Here is a 25,086-nt window from a genome sequence, read left to right as displayed (position 1 = left end):
GAGTTATTTTACAAACCTCCTGCTGTAGGTTACTGATGTGGCTGTCCTGTTTGCCTGTATTATAATCTATCTGCTGACTTCTCTCTTGTTTTCTGCAGATTTGGTATTGCTGACATATGTAGCAGCATATTGAGGTGTCACCTCAATGAGATTTGGTGCTAACAAAAGCGCTGCACTGAGCACCTGGAGCTTCTCTCTCCACCATCACTAACCCATCCCTGCCCTCATAAAAGCAGCACGTGACTCAATCTCTCAGCAACACTGTACCAACTAAATTTTTGCCTGTCACTGGAAAACAAACTATTTAAGAGATGGATGGTCAACAAGAATGTGTAAGCCATCCAACTTCAGTAACTCAGCTTTTCAGTGTTGCTGCCATAGCTCTCCTTTGCTATCAATTTTCAATTCTTGCTTTTTATAATTAAGGCTTGTGTCAGCCCCTACCTCCACCCTCATCCCACAAAAAACATCATCAACAACATGCTTTTAAGAAGAATACAATTTAGGAAATTTACCATGCCATAGTTTACCTGCTGGAGAGCACTGGGAGACTGTGCAGTGTTGTAGAAATTGCTCTGGCCAGGCTGCTGAACTTGCCCAGAGTAGAGATTTGAAGCCTGAGTGAGTGTAGCTCTGGCCTACGAAGAGTAAGACACACCATTACATTAAGAATACTCAGGAGAGCAGTTTAGAGACAGCATGGCACATTATTCTGTACTTCAACCAGTTCAGTAGAAACCACAGCACAGGAAACTGACAACCTAAAGGTTTCAGCTTGTGATAAAGCTCTCATTTGCAAGTGGCAGAATAGCTCTTTTATGACCAACCATAACAGAAATTAAACCTGAGGCTCCAATTAGGGAGAGAAGTGCAAGGAGCCCCATAGTTTGAGGAACAAGCCTCAATTCAGAAATTATGCTAATGTAGCCTTATGAAATGAAAATTCTCTTCCAAGAGTCTTAAGGTTCCTGCCACCTTGACTTTCACATGCAGTTATCACAGAGGCAGGCTTATCCCAAGCTGAGCCATACTTGGTTTATTACTGCATTATCTGTATCAAACCATTGCAGAAGTTTGGTGTTTTGGAGCATTTCCTACCTGGAGAATGTGTGTATCAATCAGCTGAGAGCCTCCCAGTCCTGAAGCCTGACTAAGCTGATGTTCATATAAGATAGGAATAGGTTGTGTATTGGAGGTCTGTTGAAATGCCAGGCTTGACTGTGCCTTGGCAAGCTCCTGGTGTTGCACTGCAGGGAAGTTGTGTAAGGCTGTGCCAGACAGAACCACTGGTGATGGCTGAGACAAACCACTCTGCATAAAAGCTTGCTGGGATCTGCAAGAGATTGACACATTGTACATAAAAACACAGAGCTCAACAATGAGCCAAAAATTAAGTACACAGGTTACATTATTTACATGGAATTAGCTCTACTCAACGTAGTTTCACCTAAGAAAGACAGATTTTTCTATTTACTCTGCAGACAACAAAACAACAGATGCTATGAAAGTCCATAGGAAAACATGACTAGGCTTTTTATTTACATCTTAAAGTACACTTAGCTATTTAGATGTGCGTGCTAAAATAGTTTTTGCATAACTTAACTGTAATATACAGAAGCTACCAGCTCTTAGTTCCTGTGCTATTAGGTAGGACTGTGGAGCAGCACCACATGTGAATAGTTCCACTTAGTCATAAAGGAAACTGCTTTGTTCTCTTGACTTCACAGATCTCCTTAGTCCAACTTTTTAATACTTACAGGTTAAATCACTGGATGCTGACAACTGTAGTTTCCAAACTAATACTTTGGCTTCAAAACAGTAACACAAACACTACAGCCTTTAATTTTAACTAGGAATTGCCTTGTCACCAGCAGGGGGAAGCTGCAGTTTGTTTAAAAAACAAAGATAAAAACCAGTACAGCAAAGCACCACAACAGATACACCTGGGTTGACTTTGTTCTGTACATTTTCTTAATTGCAAAACATTCTTTGAGTTGCATTCTAAGCCCCAGAGAAACTTCTCCAGAACGTATGCAAAGAACTGTCTTCAATGTAGCCAAAAACATTTCCACAAGCTTTTAAATTTTATTTTATTTTTTTATTTTTAAAACCACTAAACTGTACATTTCCAAGCTTACCCTCCTCTGCACCTTTAGAGACGTGGTGGAAGTATTCACCCTCTTTACAAAGTGCACAACCTGAAACTCCATTAATACTGGGTTTGTGCATGACCAGATCAGCCAGAAGCATTTATTCAATTGACCACATGCCACACTGATTGTGTTTCTGCAACTAGCCAAATGTTTGCAACAACTTTTGTCAGCTGTGACAGAACAAGCAGCATTTGGTCCTAGTCAGCCAAGCACAAAGTCAGGATACACATGTAGTCAATTAAACCTTCTGTGACTTCAGACATTGCAACAAGCAGGTTTTTTTACAGCCCATGCAAAACCCTGTAATTAAATATCCAAATAAACTTTCTCAAAGTGAAACTAACAAAATTTGTCAGAATTACACCCCTGTAAATCAGTTCTGATAGCAAGTGCAGGAAAGTTTTGGAAAGGCTTACAGTGAAAATCTGTCCAGCTATCAATGCCATCTGAGATCTACTAGTCTTCCTAAAATCTTCTTTAGCAAACAGAAACACTTATTTAAAACATACCCTGCTAATCCCTACCCATCTGACATTAAGTTTCTACCACCTATGGGGTTCAAACTAGGATTCGGAAGTGTTCCAAGACTCTGATGCTGGTTTTATTAGAAAATAATAAACAAATTAATGAATTAAAATGTGACCAACTCCTCTTTTTCTGTTCTCTTAGCGCTAAAGTCTGATGCTTTCAGCTTCTTAGCCCGGTTTTCTAAAGCTATAAATATCAGGCAGAACTTTTGAACCCACAATTTCACAGCTACAGGCAGACTAGCCAGACAATCTGCAGAGTTCTCAGCCAGTCAAACAAAAGAAATTTTGGGAAAGACAGGAAGATGAGGCAGCTATTGAGCACAGAACACCAGTCTGCAGGGAAGCAAGTTCTATAAATTCTGCCACTCAAAACCCAAAGAAATCTGCACATGCTACCTACCTATAAGGTTGTAAGGAGGAGTTGAACAACTCTTGGGCTTGTGAAACAGCTGGTGCAGCTCCTAAACTCAGCTGAGCTTGATGCTGTCCTTGCAGAGGTGCATAGATAGGGATGGGGATCTGCTGAACTGAAGCAGGCTGCACAAAAAAAAATAACTATTAAATACACAAGGACAAAAGTGACACAGAAAAGCTACAGTTAAATGTGTACCAGCACTTGTGTAACATAATAAAAAGTAAACAAAGAATTTCAAATCCCAAGGCTACATGCAGAGCTGGTATTGCTACCATGCAAAAAATTACTTTCTAATTGAATTGTACACTCTTCCATGCAAATAACCACAAGAAACTGAATTAATAATTTAGATTTGTGTGCAAAACAAGTGCACAAGGCTACATACAATTTTGTACTACAAAAGTTGAGTAAGTCTGTACTAACATGGCCACGTAAACACCTCCCATGAATACGTTCTTTTACATAAAGTATATTTCATGACTGCAAGCTTATTCTCTTAGTTTTCATAACAAATGCTTGCATTCTCAAAAGAGCAGAGGTCAAACTCTGCCTGCATGCCTCAGAACAAAATAGCAAGGGCAAGTATGAGCTGTAGCTCCACACTCCCCTGTGCCCACGAGCTCATTAGTACACATTAAAAGATAATTTGAACAGGGAAGGGACAAAAAGAAACCACTGAGTACCTGAGAAAGACCTGGTTGAAAGCCTTGCTGTTGGGCCAGAGAAGGTGGTGCCAAACGTGCATGTTGGGTATTGAATAGATGACTTGTATCCATATAAAAGGCTGGGATTTGAGCTGCAGTACCTCAGGAAGAGCAATACAATTAGTACTTTATTCCAAACATCTCCCTGCTAGAAAGGTTTTCATGAAGAGTTAGAGATGCAGCCATTGTCCATACTTCTCAGTCTGACAGCTACCAGAGACTGTGAGAAGAAAGTGAACTGAAGAGGTAGGTGCCTAACCAACTTTGGTATCTTTTCACCCCAGAGAATCTATCAGTCTTGCATATGCAACTTCAGTCCCGTGCAATTCTTGGGGGATGAGAAACGGATTCTGGTCAAAACAGGCATTTGGGTGAAGGAAGGGGAAGAACAGGCTATACTGTCGTGTCATTTACTTTTACTACACGTAGGGTTGGTTTTCTTTAAAGAAAAATGTCATGATTCTAAGCTATTGTAGCATTCTTGGTATTAAATGATGACTCACAATTCTGCAACAGAAAAATAGTACCTCAAGAGATTTAAACTTACTTTCTTCAACAAGCTAACAACACAGCATTATCTTTACACTTACTGACAGACACTTGCATATTTAGAGTATGACACAACTAGTGAATATTTGCTTACAGAATGCTCTCCAGCAGTCTGTCTTTACCTCAGACAAAACCAGAACTGAATTCAACTCTCCAGCTTCAGAACTCCAAAAAAGCAGACAGGTGGCTTCTCAGCCACAAACACTATTACCTGCTGCAGACTGAGACACATAGACCTGGGGACTTTGCTGTTGCTGGGCAATGAGGGATGGCATACAGCTCAGCTGGGAAAAGTGACTGGCAGAAGCTAGGCTGCTTGTCTGCAACTGCTGTGGTTTCACTTTACATATATTAGGAGGGTCTGAGGTGCTTGCAGTCTTCGTACTCAGAGAAGAGGTTGTGTATGTTCCAGTGCCTACAAGGAAAGAATCAGGTCATACATCATAAAACAGCTAAAGATATTTTGAAGCCTCAATTTTCAGTGGCCCAAGTTTTGGGACAGCTATGCAAGCACAGCCACAGCTGATTAAGAACACTGAATCAATCTAAGATGGACAGGGAGGACAATTCTGTTAAGTTCACTATAGGAAGCACTGCAACCATAACACATCTCTTTTCTCAAGTACAGGAGCATATAAAAATACTGGACATCTTGGTCAGTTCTGCAATGAAGTATCATAATTTACAGTAGTTGTGTCTCTCATGGTTCAGAGCTGGGCTCCAAATAAAGGTCTTTTTCAAGCACTTCAGCTGAGATTTCATCTAACCAAGATGGAAACCAGCACTGCTTCTGATCAGCAGTTGGACATTTGCTCTGCCTAGACGGAGGAGGTTTTGCTATGAGCTGTCGAAGCTTTGGCTCCAAAACCAAGAGCACAAATTAAAGCAAGACTGCAACTAGCTGAGTATCAGGACTACCATCTGCTTCAAAATCTACTTGCTCGCCTTCATTCAGCTGAACAAAATGAAACCAATAAGGCAGCCAACAGAAGTGTGCTTTCTCTTTCAAGTCTATATAAGTAGCGTAAGTCCATATAATAGGCAGAAAAATGTCTTCTTAATATGCTTTTCATCTGACTGAACTGGAATAGGTGAAGTACTTAAATAAAAATTAATTAAAAGGTATCTGGGAAGCTGCTGTTCAGCTCTGACATTTCTCAGAGGTCCTTTCCAACCGTGACTATTCTGTGATTCATACTAGCATAAAGCTTTTGTTACTTTTGCATTAAACGTAATTCCAAATGGAATCTAAACTCTTGGAAAGCATAACCAAGGAACAATACATCAGGATACTACAAACTTGACATCTGGTACCTGATAGTGAAGTTGTTGGTGTAACTGAGGCGACAGGAATAGGGGGCATTGATGCACTAGAGAAAGAGCTGTAAGTACCACTGCTTGGCCCAGTGTTGCTGCTGCTGCTGCTGCTGTTGCCGCTGCCACCAGCAATGGGAGACGCTGCTGAGGTCACTGGTGAACTCTTCTCCCCCATGTTTGGGGAATTCTCCCATGCTTTGCGAGCAGACTCCATCTATTTAAAATAAAACAAATTTCCTTATCTATGAGGAAGTTTCAACAAGTCAAACAGTTGTGTTCTTTTAACAGTTCTTTTTAGGTAAAAAGGCAATTCAGGCTTCATGCGAGCCTCTTTTCAAAGTCAACATAATCGTGCAAGTCTGTTCATGCAAAAAGCATACAGCTTGAAGTTGGAGCTTTTCATCTGTTCCAACTGCACACGTGCACAGTTCATCATCTTAACATCCAATGCTCAACAGAGAATTCACTCACACTAATCGGGCTTGGTTTTGTTTGACATGAAGAACAAAAGACAGTGAGCAAAACAAAGGTACAAAACCTTAAACCCTTTGCTTACAAGTTATTTGGGCCATTTAAATGAAGTGGCCCCTTGCTTTCTTGGTAAATAATCCACTCGGAGTGACCACCAAAAAGACCTAATGCAAAATTTGGTAAACACGAGAGTTGTCAAATTTAGATTTCCAAAGCAACTGCTGTTCAATGAAACAATCAGGAGCTGACACAGCTTGTGCACACTGCTTTCCATTGGTGCTAAAAATGCTTCATGCTCCTCTATTTCTATAATAGAATTTAAGTCTTGCACAGCAAGAAAGATGAAACCTCAATTTAAATATTTTATACAGTTATCTTCCACTAAAAGTGGAAAGAATTATTGTTTTACTGCACCCAGTGACAATCTCATTATGGCAACATGAGACATGCAATGCCAAATCTGAACCAAGACACTTTTGAGGAACTACTGAAAAGGAAATATTAGAACTACACTCTTAAAAGGCTTAAACACAGTCCATGGACTTCTCTACAGCCTTCAGCTGTCCCCAGCTGAAACAAAGATTTTGCTAGCAGAGCTGGATGCCACAGGCTGAAAATGCTCACCTGGCAGATTGTAAGCTCCTCAAGGCCAGGTGCTGTCTTTAATGCTATACATACATGCAAAAATACATATTCATCAATAAATCTGACCTCACTCTCTTGACCAATCCAGCCCCCTAACAGGGACCGGAAGTCTCTGAAGGTCGTACTTTCAACCTATCCTGTTTGACATGAGTCTGCACACAACAAACATGACTTAAAGTTATTTGTTTAGATGCTTCAGGAGTGATAAAAATGCAAAGCAGCACCAACAGAAGTGGGTAACAGCTGATCAGTACACACTCAAGTGGAAAGTGGAGTTTTGTATTCCTCAACAGAGGAAAGGGGGCAGAGGGAAAGTTTGTTACACAGTAAGTCACCTGGAGGTAAGTCACTCATTTTCCTTTTTGAGACTTTGTTCCCCAGCAACCATTCTCAGCTTCCCCTTCACAACATTTTCCTCCAAATTGGTTCTGGTTCTTGAAGAGAGGGCCAACCTCAAAATGTTTTATCAATCCCCTGGAAAGGACACTGCCTAAGGTGGAGTACTGTAAGACTGCAGACTCCTTTCTGAACACTATAGGCTCTAGTAAGACAGGGTAATGACCTTGTACTGCATTGGTATTAAGAGAGTGAAGTACCTGTTAATGTCTGAATAGAGAAGACACAGAAGCTCCTACCATGTCCAGTAAGTTTAATGATATCCTGGAGAAACTATTTGTATCAACAACTAGAGCCTACATACTGCATTTGTCTTCCAAAACTAACCACTGCCAAGATCCCAGATCATCCCATAACGTGATCAACTTGCAGTAAAGGGCAGATAATAGAGCCCTGTGTTTTCTATCACCTTTGCTTTTAGAGATTTCCTTAACAATCTCTTCATTTCTTCAGCCAGAAAAAAGATGCACAAGAGATTGGTACTCTAGGAGTGCCTATGCAGCACCATCTACAACGGAGTAAGAGGCTCTCAAGTGAGGCTGGGGAAAGTACTTTAATTTCACTGCTTGCTTAGTTATGTGAAAAGGAAAGCACAGATTGGACATCATGGTTGCTTCAGGCTTCTCTTCACTGTTGAGTCACTGGGGCCTTCACATTGCAATAATGGTTCAGCACATATGACCCAAAAACTTAACAAGAGATAAATACCAATGTGTTTATATGCCAAAGTTTAAATTATCAGAAAAAGAAAGTCAAAAGGTGTCAGATTCTGGACCAGATGCCTACACAGGAATTTTAGATGGAATCTTGGAACCTGAAAGAGGGCCAGGGAGCTCTATTTAAGACTGTGCTGGGCTTTCTTTTGTTCAGCTCCTTACCTACCAATTGCTCTGTCAGCTAAGTTCTCAAGAGGATGTCTGTCTCAGTAAAGATGTCTTCGGCAAAGTTACTCCAAGGAGACAAGAGAACTCGACAAGTCTTCCTATATGAGCACCTAACACTGGCAGAACAACACCAAGTAGCAGGTGCAAGTGTGGTTGAACTCCCCTGCTGAGTTTCCTCAATGACAGGGATGGAGAAAAGAGGAGATGCAAGGGTCGTCCCCTTACAAAGGTAGAGCCTGGGGATTTTCTTCTTTTAAAGGGAAGGAAGAAAATGCTTTCCTCTCTGATGCTCTACAAGTATCTTTTAAAAGAAGCACAGATTATATTAAAGAGGATAACCTAAAGAGCAGCTCTGCTCTGTCTGGACCAGAAAGCCTGTTGTGAAAGAGACAGCCTCAGTGTGTGCTTCAAAACAAGTTTATTGCCCTCAGCATTTGCAAGAAGGAGGCAGAGTTCCAGTGGCAAAAAAATAGAAAGTAGAGACAAAGCTTCTTCTAAATGCCTTTACACTCAGATTTTGGTCAGTGTTCTTCAAGGTAGCATCAAAACATGAATGTTCAACATATTTGCACACATCCAAGATCTATCATCCACTGAGAAGACAATCAGATCATCAACACCAGAACAGCAGAGACAGCTACTCTAGATAATGCTTTCTGACGCCAGAAAGTCTGATCACAGTAACTTATCTCACAGAAATGCAAGAGAACACCAGATTTTGGTTAAAATTACTTGTCCTTCTCCAGCCCTCTCCCCATTTTTGCTGGTCTATTGTTTCAAGTCTGTTACTTCTCTCCCCTCCCCCCCCCGGAAATAAAGTGTTAACAAAAGAAAAGCAAAGATTCAACAAGAGATCATTAATAATTATCAGCTGCAGGGAACACAAGCAAGGAGCTGTCAAACCATGCCAGCAAGACACAAGTCTCCCTGGGATTGAAAAGCAAGCTTCTCCAACGTGTTAGTTCTGCTTCCAATCCCTAGTTCCTATTCTTCTTTCCAAAATTTAGAGAAATTAAGTTCAAACATCACTCTTCCTGAACACTAGAAGCAGCAACGATATTTCAACTTGTAGAGTCTCACCTGCAGTCACAATCACAAAGCCAATCTAGCACACACAAAAAGACCAAAAACTTCTAAAGATACAGTAGCAAAGCTAGAGCACAACTCTGTGTTAGTGAGTTATACAATGCACAAAGTCCAAAATCCAATAAAATTGGAAAGCACCATTCAAAATCATCTACACACTTGCTCTACACTGGAGAGCAGAAAACAACACCTACAACACATTCTGACTAGCTAATCAAACTGCCCTTCACAGACACCAACAGACCACCTACAATTCATTATTTAGAAAACTTTAGCCATCAACTCAAAACCACACTTTCACTGCACCAAAATCTTACAGTTAAGAAGAAATCAAGCTCGGCTTACAAGCAAGTCCTTACAGCCTTTAATACCAAACTAGGCAACTTCAAGCTAAACTCTCAAAAAACCCTCAGATTCTGATGGCTTGTCAAAAACACTATGGTACCATGCTAACACTCTTTTTTCCAGGGCAGTGGGAGCCAGGATTGGTTGAGATGCTAAGTGTTAATGCAAAACGGGGTTAGAGATTTATAATTTAAATGCATCCTTTGATAGCCTCGTGTTTCAGCCATCCATTTATATGCAAAAGCAGTTCAGCAGAGGAAACAAAGGAATGCTCTAAAAAAAAGGTTCACCAGCAAGTTCTCCATTAACTTTTTCCCCTGCATGCAAGAAAACGACCCTTAGAGGGATGTGGTACATACCTTGAGGGTGAGGTCGACGGTAGCGGGAGAAACTGGAGTTAGGCTGGAGCTCTGTTGTAGAGTCTCCCTCCTAGGGAGGGGAAGGGTGTGGGGCAGGGGCACCTGAAAGGCAGGCAACACACATCACATTCTAACTACGTCTACTACAAAAGCCCCAGAAAAACAAAGCTCAAGCTTTATTAAGTGAGCTACAATTTCTTCAAGGCTTGAGCATTTGGCAGGGAGATTTTGATAAAATAAGGTGAAAATTTGGAAGGCAGGAAAAGGCCATTCAGCAGGTGCTGAGATGCTTCTCAACTCTCCTTCAGAGGCTGAAGACTAAGGTTCTGAAGTGTCCACATCTTCTGCCTAAACAGTACCAATTTTCTGCTTTGGGATTTACTTTATAGAGTACCATCTCAGTTTACTGATATGGAAAAATTCTTCCCAAGCAAAGTTTGGCCTGTTTTGTACCAATATAGTACATGGGCTTTGTGACCTTGAGTTCTGAGATGCAGTTTTTGAAAAGAGGAAGCTATAAACCTCTAAAGTCACAGGACCATCAAACAAAACAGATTTGCCATCCAGTAACTGAATTCAGGTATCTTTTCTTCCAAAACATGAAAGATGTGAAACTTAAGGAAATAAACTTGACATAATGCTATTGCTATCTTTGCCTAAGAAAACACTGATGGTTTTCCTAGAAGTTTTAAACTATTGTACAAAAAATACTGCTGTGGCCAGACTATTACTTCTGACCATTTCTTTCTCCTTTCACAGCACAGCTAATAGACTTCCACTGTACAAGATAAAGCTAATCCAAAAGACAGATACTGAAGCTTTGAAGCAGGTTATAGCACAGATCCTTTGTGGTCAGGAGCCCCTATTTCCTGTGTTGCAAATCCACCTCCAACACACCACAGGGGAGCATACACTAACATCCTTAACACAAAATAATTCAGTCTTCCATGCTAAATGCCAAAGGCACACACATAACACCACCAGAAAATCCAGCAGAAGAGCAAGTTCAACCAGCATTGCATCAAAACTGCATTAAAGGATGCTGCAGCAAGCTGAAAAGCATTTTAGATGGAATTCACAAGACACCTTCGTAAAACCCTGTGATCCTACTGTATGATTCTTTCCTCTCACAAACAAGTGACTCAACTCTGAGCTAATTCTACTTCTGCTACTCAAAACAACAAAAATCACAACATCCAAGTTGCCAACCCAACATCCCAGCACACTCAAGACAAACTTAACTTTGCTACAAGTCACAACCCAGCTGGTCCACTCGACCACCACGCCACGCTCACACAGGATCATTTATGAGGACCACAAGGATTTCATCTCTGTAGCAACTGAAAGCCTCTGTCTGCCTTCAGAAACCATTAAGCTGCTGGCTTTATATGTAGTTCCTGTCATTTCAAGCCACAGGTCAAAACTGCTTTGTTTGTAAAAGCTTTTCTTCAAATTCACCTACAGAACTCTGCTATTGATACCAGGTTCAAGTCTCAACTGCTGCTGAGAGAATGTTCTCTCATGTCTATCCTTGGTTTTTACAGAATTGTCCCTAAAAACATCTCCACTTCCTGTGCTTTCTATAGCTCATTGTGGTTGTTGAGAAGACAGGAAAATACCTGACCAATTCCAGAACAGATACTAATCCTTCACAGCAAGATTACTGGACAATGCAGCTAGTTAACCTGAAGGAAATGTTAGTGACTTGTTTACTAAAGGCACTATATGCTGTGCTTTCAAGACGTGTGAAAGTATTTTCTTGTCTTCAAAGTCAAGATGATCACTGCAATAGACTTACGTTCGTCACCAAAGTCTCCTCCATTTTTGTACTGCTAGTAGCCACTGTGTTAGGATGAGAAGAGGGTGTAGTGTAGTCTGTTACAGACTCCTGTGAAGAAAAATAATTCCATTAAAATATCTCCCTTATCTAAATTAGATTTTGAGTTTCTTGGACAGATGTCAGCCTTTCTACAGGAGGAGTTCATCAAGCAACAGAAGATAAAGATTCTAACATTTTAATTTTTTTTTTAGAAGATGTGTCAAGCAATCCTTGCTTCTGAATTGCTACTGAGGTCAGAAGAATTCTTGGGAATTAGTTTGCCTCATAACCTCAACATATATCTGGAGACAAGTCAAAATAGACTCCGTAAAGCAAGAATATATAGTGGTGCAGCGCCTGGGCTCTAGATGTATTAAACTGTGGTGGTGTAACAACATCTGTCATCCAAGATCCTTTAGCCTGTGGTCACTTTTAGCCTGTTTAAAAAGTAAAAAATACTAGCTGAAAGCTTTCTGTAGCTTTAAATAAATACAGAAATCAAACCTATGATAAGGCCTCCAGATTAAAAGACGACATAGGGATGGCTGCAATATGCAAAATAATTTTCTTTCCTTTAAGTCCTGTTTCTGAAAGTCACAAAACCCAGCTTCTCTGGATGGTGAAGTCTACCTCCAGTGCAGATTTCTGCACTGGGCAGGGATTTCAAGGAAGGGCTGAAGTTTCCAGACTACTCAGAGGCCCTCCTTGAAGCTTATTTGTCACAGTTAAGTGGACCTTAATGTGCTCAATGAACAAGGTTCACTTTAATGGGCCTCACTGTAGGCAGTGACTATTGCAGCTGTAAGTATAAACTGCCTGATTAAAGTGTCCCATCAACAACACTCCCAACTCTCTAGAGAACGATGTACAACGAACAAAAAAGACACTGGTAGTGCTGTGAAGACAAAATATTTTCTTAGTTCTTGTCACTGGGTATCTACTGAGTGTATTCTGGACAGGCAACCAGGTGTTACCAGATCCTGACCCCACAGACTGTTACATAAATGGAGTTACCCTTAATTAGCCAAGATCCACTTGCTAGTAAGCACTGCAAACTCCAAAGTTTTATATGTCTGAAGACCAAAAAAGACTCGATCATGTTTATAGAAACAAACACTAAGAAGGAAGTGAGGGAGAAAGCAGCAGCAGGACTGCTGATGAGTGCCTGAACTTGCCAACACAATGATTCTGAAGGCAAAAATCACATCATGCTTGCTTAACTGCATCCAGCCTGTTACAATAAGCTATTTAAAAAGTGCACACTCAATTTACCCCTCCAGCCTATAGCAAGGTGTCCTAAAAGAGGAATTAAAGCATTAAGATACTAGCTAATACAAATAAGAAGAATCTTCCTTGAAAGGATGAGCTCATTTTGGTAAAAGACTACAAACTAAACCATAATGAGATGAGAGGACACAATGTGCACATTGACTTCTTTTTGTATTTATGAAGGAAACAGAACTATTTTCTCTCTTTAGTTTCTTCCTTTACTTGTTAAACTCACAAAATGAGATTTATGATGTTTCCCACAACCTGAACTACCAAACTGCAAGTTGCACATTTATATTTTATTCCAATCAGCAACCTTAATTAGGATAGAACAAGACAAGCATATGAAGCTGCTTCAATCACAGAGTCCTTCTAATGAAGTAATCAACTGGCTTTCTTTTTTTTAAGATGCTTTACTGCATAAGAAAAAGGATTTTTTAAATAAGATTTTAATAGAATTCCTGCAAAGTTTGGATGCAATATTTACAAGGTCTCAACACTAGAATTCTGTAAAAAAGAAAATACTGCTAGCAAAAGACTATTGCTAGCCTTTTCACTTTGGAAACTTACACCACATAAATGCTTTTCCACTAGAATGAAAACCAAACCACTGCACCAACTCTGGTGCCCTTAGAAGTAGATATACAATGCTGGATGGTTCTACAAAGAAGAGTCACATGCAGATCACGCAGATGAGACAATGCGTAAGAACACTACTCCATAAGCTGCAGGTTAACCACCATCCTCATTTACCGGTACATTAAGTCTAGGAATCTGTTGGATATGGTTTGTCCCCATAAGCTTCTGCAATTCAAATGAAGTGATTCTTCTGTACAATTCTTTCACTGAATAAATCAACTGATTATTTTAAACTAGTAAGAGTAACAATAACTTCAAAACAGCATGTACAGTTGTTGTTATCTCTAAGTTTTTTATACCTAAGAAAAAGAAGAGGCAAACTTTTTATAACTACCTACTTTGCCCAAAAAGAAGAGATGACAAAAGCTGAAGTGACTTGACAAACAAAAGGACATGGCAGAACTCAGAGCTGACCTTGCTATAAACTATCAGGATACTATACGGGATTAATTAGCTATTTGATTTGTTCTTATTTAAGTCACTCAAAACAGATAGCTTGCCAAATACTCAAAATCTACTCTTAAGTACAGCCTGTGTCTTTCCAGACATCGTTTCTGTAAGACAATTTTCAACTACCAGTGCAAACATTTCATTGTCAGGTCCACAACCAGATAGTGGTTGTTTCTGTGACTTGAAAGCTTCAAACCTTTAGAGATGGTAGCACAGAGAAAGGCAAGGAGTAAGGTGTTTTACCTGATTCAGACCTACGTACCAGGTTGCCTTTACTCCAAAAATACTGCAAAACCCAAGAGAAAAAGCTGCAATCACTTCAGAGCATCATGCTTATGTTTTAAATGTAAACACCTCACCAGTATGATTTGATTTATATTTACACAGTTTCTAAGGTAAAACAGTCTTGGTATTATTAAATGCATATGCTTCTATGACTGATGTCATCTTATCACTCTTATGAATAAGATGTCACCACCTCTTCCCTCATTATGAGCAATAGAGAAAATAGCTGCATTACAAATCAGTACAGAAACTCCAAGGCCGCAGCAGTATTTGAACCCATTTTAAAAGCTAGCAAGACTGGTTTATTCCTGCATAACCTAGATGAAGCTTAGGTTATCCAACAGATCTGCAGGTTCCACTTCCATAGAATTAAATATAAAATATGACCACCCCTTTGCTAGCAAAAACTTACTCATGCCCTAGGAACTACTCATGAAAAAGGAATTAAAAAACAAACCTGGGACTGTTAAGACAGCACTACTTAGGCCTATTATTAAATGCTTTTATTAGTGACTACATAATGAGGAAATTATTGGACATTTTCATATTCAGCACAAACCGGAAAATTTCCTTTCACTCTGGTCTTCCCTCCAGAAGTCAGATGATTGTCACTTTAACACTGTGACAATTCAAAGAACCGTGGCAACCCATATTTATAACTAAGGCCAAAAAGGCACAAAACCCAGACCTCCGTTTTTAAGATTCCGAACTTTAACAATACAATTGTAGAGATGAAATAATGCTGATTCTAGTAGAGCTACTCTATATTGAGTTAGCCTGGAATAAGGGTATGTTTCCTATTCTGCATGAGGTTTTAAAGAAACACTTCCTCTTATCTTGAGCTCTGATCATAGGAGCCTGAAAGACAGCCAGAAAACACGTGACACGCAAACAAAAAGCCTTCTTACCAAATACTTGAGCAAGCTGGTGCTTATTCTACATTTCTGGTTTGGCATAAAAGAAGGGTACTTTGTTCTCTTCTGGTATCTAGATATGCCATTCACATCTACTTACAAGACGGAAACTGCCAGGAAGGATGAGAAATCCCAGCACTGAATTTTCTTACGTATTTACCATTCCACAAAAATCAAATTTGCAGCTACCATGCCGGACACAAATATCCTCCTTAAACACTTGCCCTGTAACAACATTTCATTGAGACAGCATCTTCTGCTTGCATGACACCTTGGCAATAAACTGCCAAAACTGTCTCGTCTTTAAAATTTTCTTTTCCAACTGCAGGTGACAAATATATTGTGAGTGATCTGCATTTCAGAATCTTCAAATATTAATGTAACTTTTGTGGAAGATCAGTTTTCCTACATAACATCAGAAAATTTCTGCTTAAGACTAGGAAAGGGAACACTAAGACAGAACACAACAAACTTGAGTCTAAACTCACAAAACTACTTTACAAACCTATGAGCAGCAATTTTCTTTTACCAAATCAGGTTTAACCATTAACTACTAGCTCAAACTGCATGATTAGTTTACATGCAAGAGATGACAACCAGAGTTCTTTCTCAAGGCAATGCTGCTATAGCGACGGCAGGCCCCACACAGGTCCTTCGACAAAATGTCTGTGGATGTTTTTCAGCCAGTGCTATCAATGCACCACAGCTAAAAACTGAGCTGTAGAACAACGAATCCTGACAGCAAGTCACCATCTCACTGATAAGCAGTTATAGAGAAGTCAGGGAAGCTCCATGCAGGTAACTGTGCTGAATCCTCAGCCCTCTGGAGGAGTTCTGCAAGAGATACCTTGACAATATTCCAAGGCAACAGGAGCTGATGTTACCCTTTAGGTAAACTGAACAATCCTTAGCCAATGCTTAAGCTTCTTCCCAGCTTAGAGATTTCTTTTTCCACAAAACAGCACTTAGTTTACAGCTTTAGATCACCCATGCACTCAACCAACAATTGTGCACACTACTTCAGTTCTCTGCTGAAAGTCAAGCACTGATCTTGCATGTATCGTATATATGAGTTTACACAATCTGCCTCTACCAGGCTCCAGTCCCACTCTGCATAGCATGGCTCAGAACAGAGTTTTCAAATTCATAAGGCAGCAAAAAAACTTTAAAACCTTCCAAGCTAATCACTGTACACAGGTATGACCAACAGAATCTCCATGCCACTTCTGAAGAACTGATAAATTCAAGCAGTACTGATATGTTTCAAATTTGCTATTCAGTGTACTCTGCTGTCCAGGTAACTACCATCAGCATGCAACCATGTGTCAATTATATTATTATAATAGTTTTACACAGAGGGCTCATGAATTTGTCAAATGTTTTTCTTACCTTTGTGTTTGTTCCAAACTCTGGAGCAGACACAGATATCATGGTTCCTATTTCCGTGCTTAGTTCACTTGGTGCTTTGGTTTCCTTTGTCGTGACAGGTTCTGGACTTCTGACAGAAGTGGGAGATGGCTTCTCCTGTCCCTCAGGCTCTCCCTGCTGGGCATCCTTCACCTTCCTGTTCTTTAAAGAACGCTCTTTCCCAATAGGACCAGGTTTATACTCTTTGTTTTCTACTGGACTCAAGTCTGGAAGCTAAGTTAGTGTTAACTTGTCAGTTATGTCTTCCCTACCATGTCCTATCTCACAAAAACACTCTAAAAAGCTTAACATAATTTTGTTTAAATCTAACAAAGCTTTCTGAAGAGTAAGCATTGCCTAGCAGATTAATGATTTGAGAGACTAAGTTAGCAGTACACACATGAAATGAATTAATTTTGAACATTAGAAATCTAAAACTGTTTTCAAGCAATACATGTTTTATGTGAAGTGCAGAGCTCAACTAAAATAAGATCTAGTTAAAACCTATAGGAGAAAGCCACCTTACAAGAAAAGCACAGAAGCCACTAGACTCTTTATACATGCAGGTTATTCTAATTTTCAGATAATTGGGATTTTACAGGGCCTCAGAAAACTAGGAAAGACTCTACCTTCATTTAAAGATATCTTGATGTATGGACATTGGCAGCATTTTTCCCTAGGAATTAAGCATTAAGGGTATATCCAGAAAAAATAAGACACCTATGTGCAAGTGTTGTCTTATACTGCAGCCGCCACAGCTGGAGTAACTGCTGCAATTCAGTAGCTCTTTTTTGTGCAGCTGAATTAAAGCAAAAGGAAGGGCCTCAGGGAATCTCAATGTTCTGCTGTTTAAAGAGCCATATCCTTTCTGGCTGAGACTACTCAGCCCATTTCACTACAGAGCAGCACAAAAATTTCTTAAAGGCAGAAGTTAGAGTTCTATTCCTTGAGATTTAATAGCAGAAAGACAGAAGCTGCTGGTATAAATATAAACCAGCTGTTTCAGGACGCCATGAAGCCTCTTTACAAAACAATGCCTTGGGCTTTGGGGTGGGTGGAGTTTCCCAAAGGCATTCAGTACCCACAGGAGACCAGCAGATTTGCAGAGGGAAGAAAACAGGGGAAGTAGACGGCTGAGCCCTGCAATGCAGCAATCAGGAACCTCAGGCCCACCTCACCCCAAACAGTTTTTGCTCTAACAGCTTGCAGAGGCAGAAATTCCTCCAGACACTTTAAGGTCTTATTTGGAAAGATAAATCTCTTTGTTTCAATCCTGGTCGTCTGATATTGCCCATATAGTTCAACTATACTCACCACCAATCCTGAACATAAGTTTGTACTTAGGCTTCAGAGCAAACAATATTACCATGGGGGTCGTGGGTGTGTAGGAATTGTTTGTTGAGCTTCTATTGTCACCAAGACAGTTATAGGATTACAGGCCTCTCATTCAGAAGAGCACACAAAAATGTTAATCTCCAATTAATTTACCATTTAGTCAAACATTTGCTTTTAATGAAATCTAATGGAGTCTTAACAGCTGCAACAAAAAAAAACACCTAACAACAAAACAGCTTTCTACATAGTATGAGATACACACTCTATCTAAAAGTGGTTTCATGGGGGCAGTTTTAGGCATGCTGCTAGCATATTTGAGATATGGGTTTGCAATGTCCTGGGTTACTACAGTTCAGTATTAGCTACTGAATATTTGTCTGCTGCATGGGTTTTATACTTTGCAATACAAACAATGAACTGCAGCATGCCCACTGAGTGCCTCGTGTAGCTGAAGTTAAATTTATTCTACAAATTCCTCCTACAGGTGACTGCACTTTCAGATTTCAGCTTTTTTTTTGGAAAAAAAAATAAAAATCAACCAAGCACCCAGTCTTACAGAAAGAGAAAAAGGCTTTAATTACATCAGGACTGCTGCCAAATCTCAAGACATCAAGCGGGACTGAAACAGCTGGTTCTTAGGTCACCAGTCACATTTATCTGCTGTCTTTCTGGAAGCAAGAAGCTGGTGCTGAGTGCTAGTGATGTACAGGTAAGGATGCATTTGAGGCAGAAGTAACAGGTAAAGTAAGTTTCATTAATGTGAAAGATCACTAAGTGTAATCTAAATGACAAGACGAGAAAGTATTGCTCCTGATGAGTGGTAACAATGGATATACAAGATGACGATCAAATGGAGCCCCTTAATTTCTCTGGAGGGCAAGTGATACAACCTTCCCAGGTTGGTTGCAGAAAAATAAGTTATCCAGACATCTGTGCATTTGAATCTGAGACTTCAAATCAGTGGCTCTAACATTCCTCCTTTTCATCAAAACACTTATTTTCCTGCAACTTGCTCTATTACTCATCTTGGTAATCTGGCTACAAAACTAAGCAGGGCATCATGCCTCATTTTAGAGGGTGACAAGGCAGGCACGGTGGCAGAACTACTGAGACTGGAGATACAGCAAAAACAGGGCAGAAACAGCTGCTTCAAAACAGCTCTGAAAGCCTGAGCAAATTAAGCTCAAGAGAAAACCAAAACCCCAAGCAGTATAACAAAACCAGAAGACTACTGCATCCACAGTCTCCCAACAAAGCTACCACAAATCTGTAACCCCACCCCTGATTTAGCCACATCCCTTGTTCCAAACACAGAATCAGTGGACAAACTGTGCTGGGCTATGATGCTGTGGACTTACACTTGCTGCTTGAACTGAATCCCCCAACTTGTTGATTGTTTTAGGAAATATAGAAGGGGAATAAATTTTTTATACGTCTAGCCCTAACTGAAAGAGTATTCTATTCCATTATTTGTAACCTCTTTTTGGTTAAACTTCTTTATGCTTAAAAGTTCATACTAAGACATGACCCTTTACCTTTTGTGCTTTGATGGGTCCAGCACGAGGCTGCTTCTGTCTTTGCTCTTTTGGTTCTGGTAGCTTGTCAGTGGACTTCTCAGAAAGTACAGGGCCAACTTCATTGTCACTGCCACTGGAAGCTGGGGCTCCAAACTGAATAGTTTCTATACCAAGATCAACTCCACCTTCTTGCCCAGGCTTTGTCCCCTAGTCAAAAGGCAAACACTTAATGCATTCTGAATGATTTATAGATCAGTACAATGCCCCTGGTTCAAAAAAGAGCACAAACTATGCTCAGCTGGAAGCCACTAAAAGTGTACATTTGCCATCTGCCAGCAAAAGCATCATTTGTGACTGCAACAGATTAGCTCTTGCTTATAAACAATACATGAATGTACACTTCCTCCTCCTCAAGTTCCTATATTTACAAGCTCAAGAAAAAATAAACAACCACAAAACAGTGGAGAAATATGTAAACAAGATCAAGATGATGAACTGGAAGAGAAGGAGGAGAGGGAAAAATGTGTTCTCCTCAATATTCTCCTCTCAATTCAAGATTAAAAAAGAAATTAAGAAATAAAATAAAATTCCAGATCTCCTTATGCAGTTAAAATGGTCTCCTAAAAGAGTTTTGTCAAGTTCTTACAGTTTAAAACAATGAAGTCAAGACCAAAAAAGCCCAAGAAAACACACACAAGAATTTAAATGTAAAATTTAGGGCTATGCAAATTCCATGGCATAAGTAGAGCTAATATAGGTAAAAAGCATCTACTGCTTTTTGTCTGTGTGATTTAAGAAGGCACATGAAAAACATCAGATCCTTGGAGACATCCTGTTTCTGTCTACATTACTTACCTGTACACAAGTGTTCACATGCAAACTAGGCAGTATTTTTACTTCATAAATGTACTGAGTAACTGTTTTCAACAGAATTGCCCAAGTTTTTATTGAGAACGCTTTTTCCACACTCCAAACATAAAAGCACTGCTGTAGCATCCTGTGTTTCTGTCTTATCTCCTGACCTGATGGAAATCTATACATACTAGAATCAAAGAATTATTTTGGTTGGACAAGACCTTTAAGATCATTAAGTCCAACCGTTAACCCAGCACTGCCAAGTTCACCACTAAACCACGTCCCATACTAGATTAAGTATGTGCATATCTGAATAAATGGATAAACCATACCCAATTCTAATGAGATACAACTTATCTAAGCTTCACATACTTTCTACTACTTCTGCTGCTCTTCTTTCCTTCATTCTTACCTCTGGAGATGTAGCTGAACCAAAAGATGTCAAAGGCTTGTTCCAAGCACTGACTGAAGGTGGTTGAGGTGGACTGATGGGTCCCACTAATAATTAAAAAAAGAGAGTTAAAAAACCCCTACTGTTGCTAATGCATTCTACTGAAGTTAACAGTTGACTGAGAAATTATAGACATCTTGGTTAAACAAGCTTTCGTTAAGAAATTGTTAACCTATTCAACAGTTAACAATATGCCACCTATTTAGCTGCTTTCAAGTGGGGCAACTGCCATGTTTGGAAGCATGACCAAGCCCAACAAAACATATTCCTAAATGGAGTGACAGCCACTCATTCATTATGAATGAAGAACATAACATAAAACACTGAGAAACATATTGCAAAAGTCTCTTTGCAGAGGCATTCATAGGTTACAATGTTGCACTTGCTGCTCTCTAGTCCCTGTGCAAATACCTTTGTGGGTAGAAGACAGGGAGCTGACAATCAGCATTCTGTAACTACAATGCCTGCCCACCCCAAATCCAAGAGACATCACTTACGTTTTTTGGAGAGATCATTTAGAACAGCTGTAGAAGGCACCTTGTTTTCCCACAGTTCAGCTCCCAGACCGTTGTGAGCCGGGGTGTTTTGCAGAACTTTGCCTGACACTGTGTATTCTGTGCTGGCTGTCCCTCCCGAGGCTTGGTTTTGTGGCTGAACAGAGCTGGGCGGCTGACCTGGTGTCTGCGTGGTGCACGGAGGCTGTGCCTGAGCTTGTGCCTGTTGTGCAGCTGCGGCTGCTGCTTGTTGCTGCTTCTTGGCAAATCTGGGTGGGAGCTTGGAATTCTGACCTCGGCCTTTCTCGCTTGATCCTTTTTTGGGCCACACCTGTAAGCAGAAGCCAATTTTATTCTTACAGCTGATAAGTCTGTATGGGCACAAATTGTACATTGTGTAGCAACAAAAAGCAAACTGATTAACCCTGTCTTAAAGTAGGTTGGGGTTTTTTTAGGCATATTTAATCACAGAAAAAATAATTTATTGTCCATTTTCCTCTTGGAATCACCTGATATACAAGCAATAGCATAAATCTGTATGACAGCATGGTGCTTTTAGTTTCAGTCAAGTACAGAATCTTAAGATGACTAAGTGAAAAGTAATTTAATTTACTAATTCTAACAATGTACTATTAACATAATTATATAGTTACGTTTATAAGGTGAAAATACAGGTTCTTTGGAAGGAAGATTCTGCACATTCCACAACGTTCCCAGTACTGCAAGGAGTTCTTTCCCAGTATAAATGCTGGTCCTGTACCTGCACTGTTTGTTCTTCCTTCTTTCTGCGCTCTTCGTCTTGCAAGCGTTTTTGCTGCTTCTTAGACACCACTTCTGTGAAACCATCATCATTCAAGTTAGATTGGGAGTCTTCAACTACTGTCACCTCAGGGTGATCATCAATGATCACAACACCTATAGAAAAAGGAAAGGTATAGATGCTGCTGTTTTAACAGCTTCAGATGCAGGGCACCAAGCCAGCATCTGCTGTAGAGTGGAATCTATTTCCCCACTGACAGAGATGGTGGCCCTGATTAAAGGCAAGCTTCTGCTTGCCAAGTGCTTTGCTGTTGAGTTTCAAGACAGGGAGTTAACCTTTAAGAACTGAAATTAGGAGGATCCTGTACCAGACTCTCCAGGAAATAAGAACTAAAACATAATGATGAATAATGAACAGCCTTCCTGGATATTAGCTGTGAGCTCATCAGTGACAGCCACTGCCTTTGCGAGGTTAAGCCAATTATGAGTGTGAAAAATGGTCTGAATGACAGAGTTTAGGTCAGATGACAGAATAAAATTGCTCTTATCTATACATAAAAATACACAATGAGATTTGTCACCTTTTAGAGACACACATTGTTTATTAGATATGACAAAGGTAGCAATATTCAAGTACACAATTATTCTGGTGTTTTAAAAAAAAAATCACCTCTCCTTTTTTATAGGTTTTCAAACATCTAGCTCAATATGCAACAAAGCTAGCAGGATTTCAATTCTTGTTAGCATATTATCTATACATACTTGCGTAATTATTAAGATCAAATTGAGACAAGGCATCCACTTTTTCCTTAGGCTTTTTTGGACCAGCCTTAGGTTCTTCTCTCTTTTTGCCACTTGCATCCTTGATGCTCTTTTGTCCTGCAGCAGTAACACCTCCATCCTCCTGATGTAAAGAGTTGCTGTTGGTGGGATCAACACTAGGCACAGCTGCTGTCTGCTCTTCAAATGGTCTGTATTAGAAAAAGTTTGAGAAAATGAATGACCAGCCACAGAGAACAATCAGGAAGGAGCTAACAATCTAGTGCAGATCCCATTAAAGGGCTGTAAGTGTCTACTGTGCAACTAACTCAGTAGGCTCCAGACTTTCACTTTCAGCTCCTCAATGAGAAGCTGTTACAAGTCTCTGTATAGAAACAGAAAAATAAGTACAGAGCTACAGCGTTTGTCTTATACTCTCTTTTCTACAAATCTAAAGTAACTACTTGTGATTTTGAACGACAAAAGGACAACAGAACACCGTGCCCATTTGTGCTTCATAATAGAAGCTGATACTCACCCTCGTTTTCCACTTCTGGAGGGAGGACCGCTCCGTCTTTCACTCCTAGGTCCCGAGAAGTTCCTCCCTGGTTTAGCGGGCCCATTGTTGCCACGTCGGTTTTGACGGTCTATTCCAGGCCGCTGACTGGAGAAACTTCTCTTGGCTATTTCCCTTTTTGGAGCTCCAGCATTTTCTCCTGACTTCACTGCCACCTGTGCTGCTACATCTGTTGTTTTCTTCTCATCCCTCTCCCGCCTCTCATTGAAGTCACTGCTTTCTGAGGCTGTTTCCCACTCTTCATTTGCCTGGTCTGAAGAGTTCTGGTTGGACAAGTCTGGTGTCTTACTTCCTGACACATCCAGAGCAGTGTTGGAGGGCTCATTAACTACATTACTAACTGTGGCAGTTGTGGATGAGCTGGTTACTGCCTCATTTATCTTTGATGCGGCCTCTCTCTCTTTCAGGCGCCTAAAGCGTGGTGGTTTATCTTGCCTTGGAGGCCGAGCAGGCCTTTGTCTTCGTGGCCTCTCTCTATTTGGATCAAACTTTCTCTCAAATTTTGGAGGTCTTTTATCAACTGGTATAGGACCATAATGTTCATTTCTTCTTGGAGGCTCCCCATCTTCTGGTTTAATGATCTCTGTTTGTCTAGGGTTCCACTGATTGTCTCTGTAGGCTGGTCTCCTTATTGTGGATGGGCGTGGAGGACGCCCACCAGGATCCCTGCCACCACGCCTATACATTCCACCTCTGCCTCGTCTAGAAGGTTCTCCTTTAGGAAGAAACCCTGGTTTGGGTTTGTTATCATCATCTCTTATGTATGTTTTTTCCAGGGACCTGTTGTCTACTCTGATATTGTTTTCAGGTTTGAACGACAGGGGCTTTGGAGGCTTCTTGCCATCAGCTCTCTCCTCTCTTTTTGGGTGTTTCCCTTTGATTAGACTGTCTTTGTCTGAAAGCAGTGTGTCACTTGCGCTTTCATGAACCTCGCTGTCAGAATCCGTCTCTGAACCGTGCTGCCGCCGCCGCTTTGGAATTACTTCAAAGTCTGAACTCTCACTGCGAGTTTCACTCTCTTCTCTTTGCCTAACAGGCCCTGAAGGCACGTGGTCTGATCTAGGCTTAGGATCTCTGTAGTGTGGATACTCTCTGTTATGGCCCCTACTGCCCCGACCACGTCCTCCGTAAGAGCCCCTGTAGCTACGACCTCTAGAATAGTACTCCCCACGACCTCTGCCTCTGTATCCCTGATCTGGGAACCAGTCTCTATCCCTAGCCTCTTTCCAGTATGTCCTAGGTGGTAAGCCAGGCTCTCTTTTCACAGGTCTGGTTTCTAAGCGCAGTTTCTCTACAACCTCCTTGTTAACTACCTTCTCAGTCTGCTTTTCTTCCTTCCCTGCAGTGGTGGGCTGCTGCTGTGCTGCTGGTTGAGCAGGTGGCTGCTGCTGCACTGCAGGGGGCAGCTGCTGCACTGCAGGGGGCAGTGGTGGAGCAGCAGGTTGGGCAGCTGGTAGCTGCTGCTGGACTGGAGGGGTGGGTGGTTGAACCGCAGCTTTAGCTGTGGTCTCAGTTTGACTGCCCTCCTGGCTTGCTGGTGTTGGAGCAGCTTCCTGGGTAATCTTCTTGGCCAGAGGAGCAGTGGTGGAGGCAGATGTCTCTGGCTCAGCCTGAGGCAGTGGCACTTGAGGTGCTTCTTTTTTGTCACTTTTTTCAGACTTGCTAGGTTTTTCACTAGCTGTCTTTTCTCCATCTTTCTCCT

The 25,086-nt window shown here is 40.7% G+C and overlaps 1 protein-coding gene across 1 annotated transcript in view; it reads right to left on the bottom strand.

Annotated features, from left to right (window-relative positions):
* Positions 1–25,086, bottom strand: part of PRRC2C (proline-rich coiled-coil 2C) — a 50,799-nt gene that overhangs the window by 7,883 nt on the left and 17,830 nt on the right. Inside the window, 15 exon segments of the mRNA XM_009999903.1 lie at positions 531–638; positions 1,099–1,333; positions 3,084–3,220; positions 3,782–3,894; positions 4,563–4,766; positions 5,666–5,882; positions 9,855–9,956; positions 11,653–11,742; positions 16,620–16,871; positions 19,508–19,696; positions 20,757–20,842; positions 21,293–21,620; positions 22,050–22,204; positions 22,811–23,019; positions 23,346–25,086. The exon segment at positions 23,346–25,086 is cut by the window's right edge and continues 26 nt beyond it. Of these exon segments, the coding sequence (XP_009998205.1) occupies positions 531–638; positions 1,099–1,333; positions 3,084–3,220; positions 3,782–3,894; positions 4,563–4,766; positions 5,666–5,882; positions 9,855–9,956; positions 11,653–11,742; positions 16,620–16,871; positions 19,508–19,696; positions 20,757–20,842; positions 21,293–21,620; positions 22,050–22,204; positions 22,811–23,019; positions 23,346–25,086 (4,166 nt within the window).

Source organism: Chaetura pelagica, unplaced genomic scaffold (genome assembly GCF_000747805.2).
Source record: "Chaetura pelagica isolate M959 unplaced genomic scaffold, ChaPel_1.0 scaffold246, whole genome shotgun sequence".
Taxonomy (NCBI): Eukaryota; Metazoa; Chordata; class Aves; order Apodiformes; family Apodidae; genus Chaetura; species Chaetura pelagica.
The sequence above is the reverse complement of the archived record's forward strand: the minus strand, read 5'-3'. Positions and strand labels throughout refer to the sequence as shown.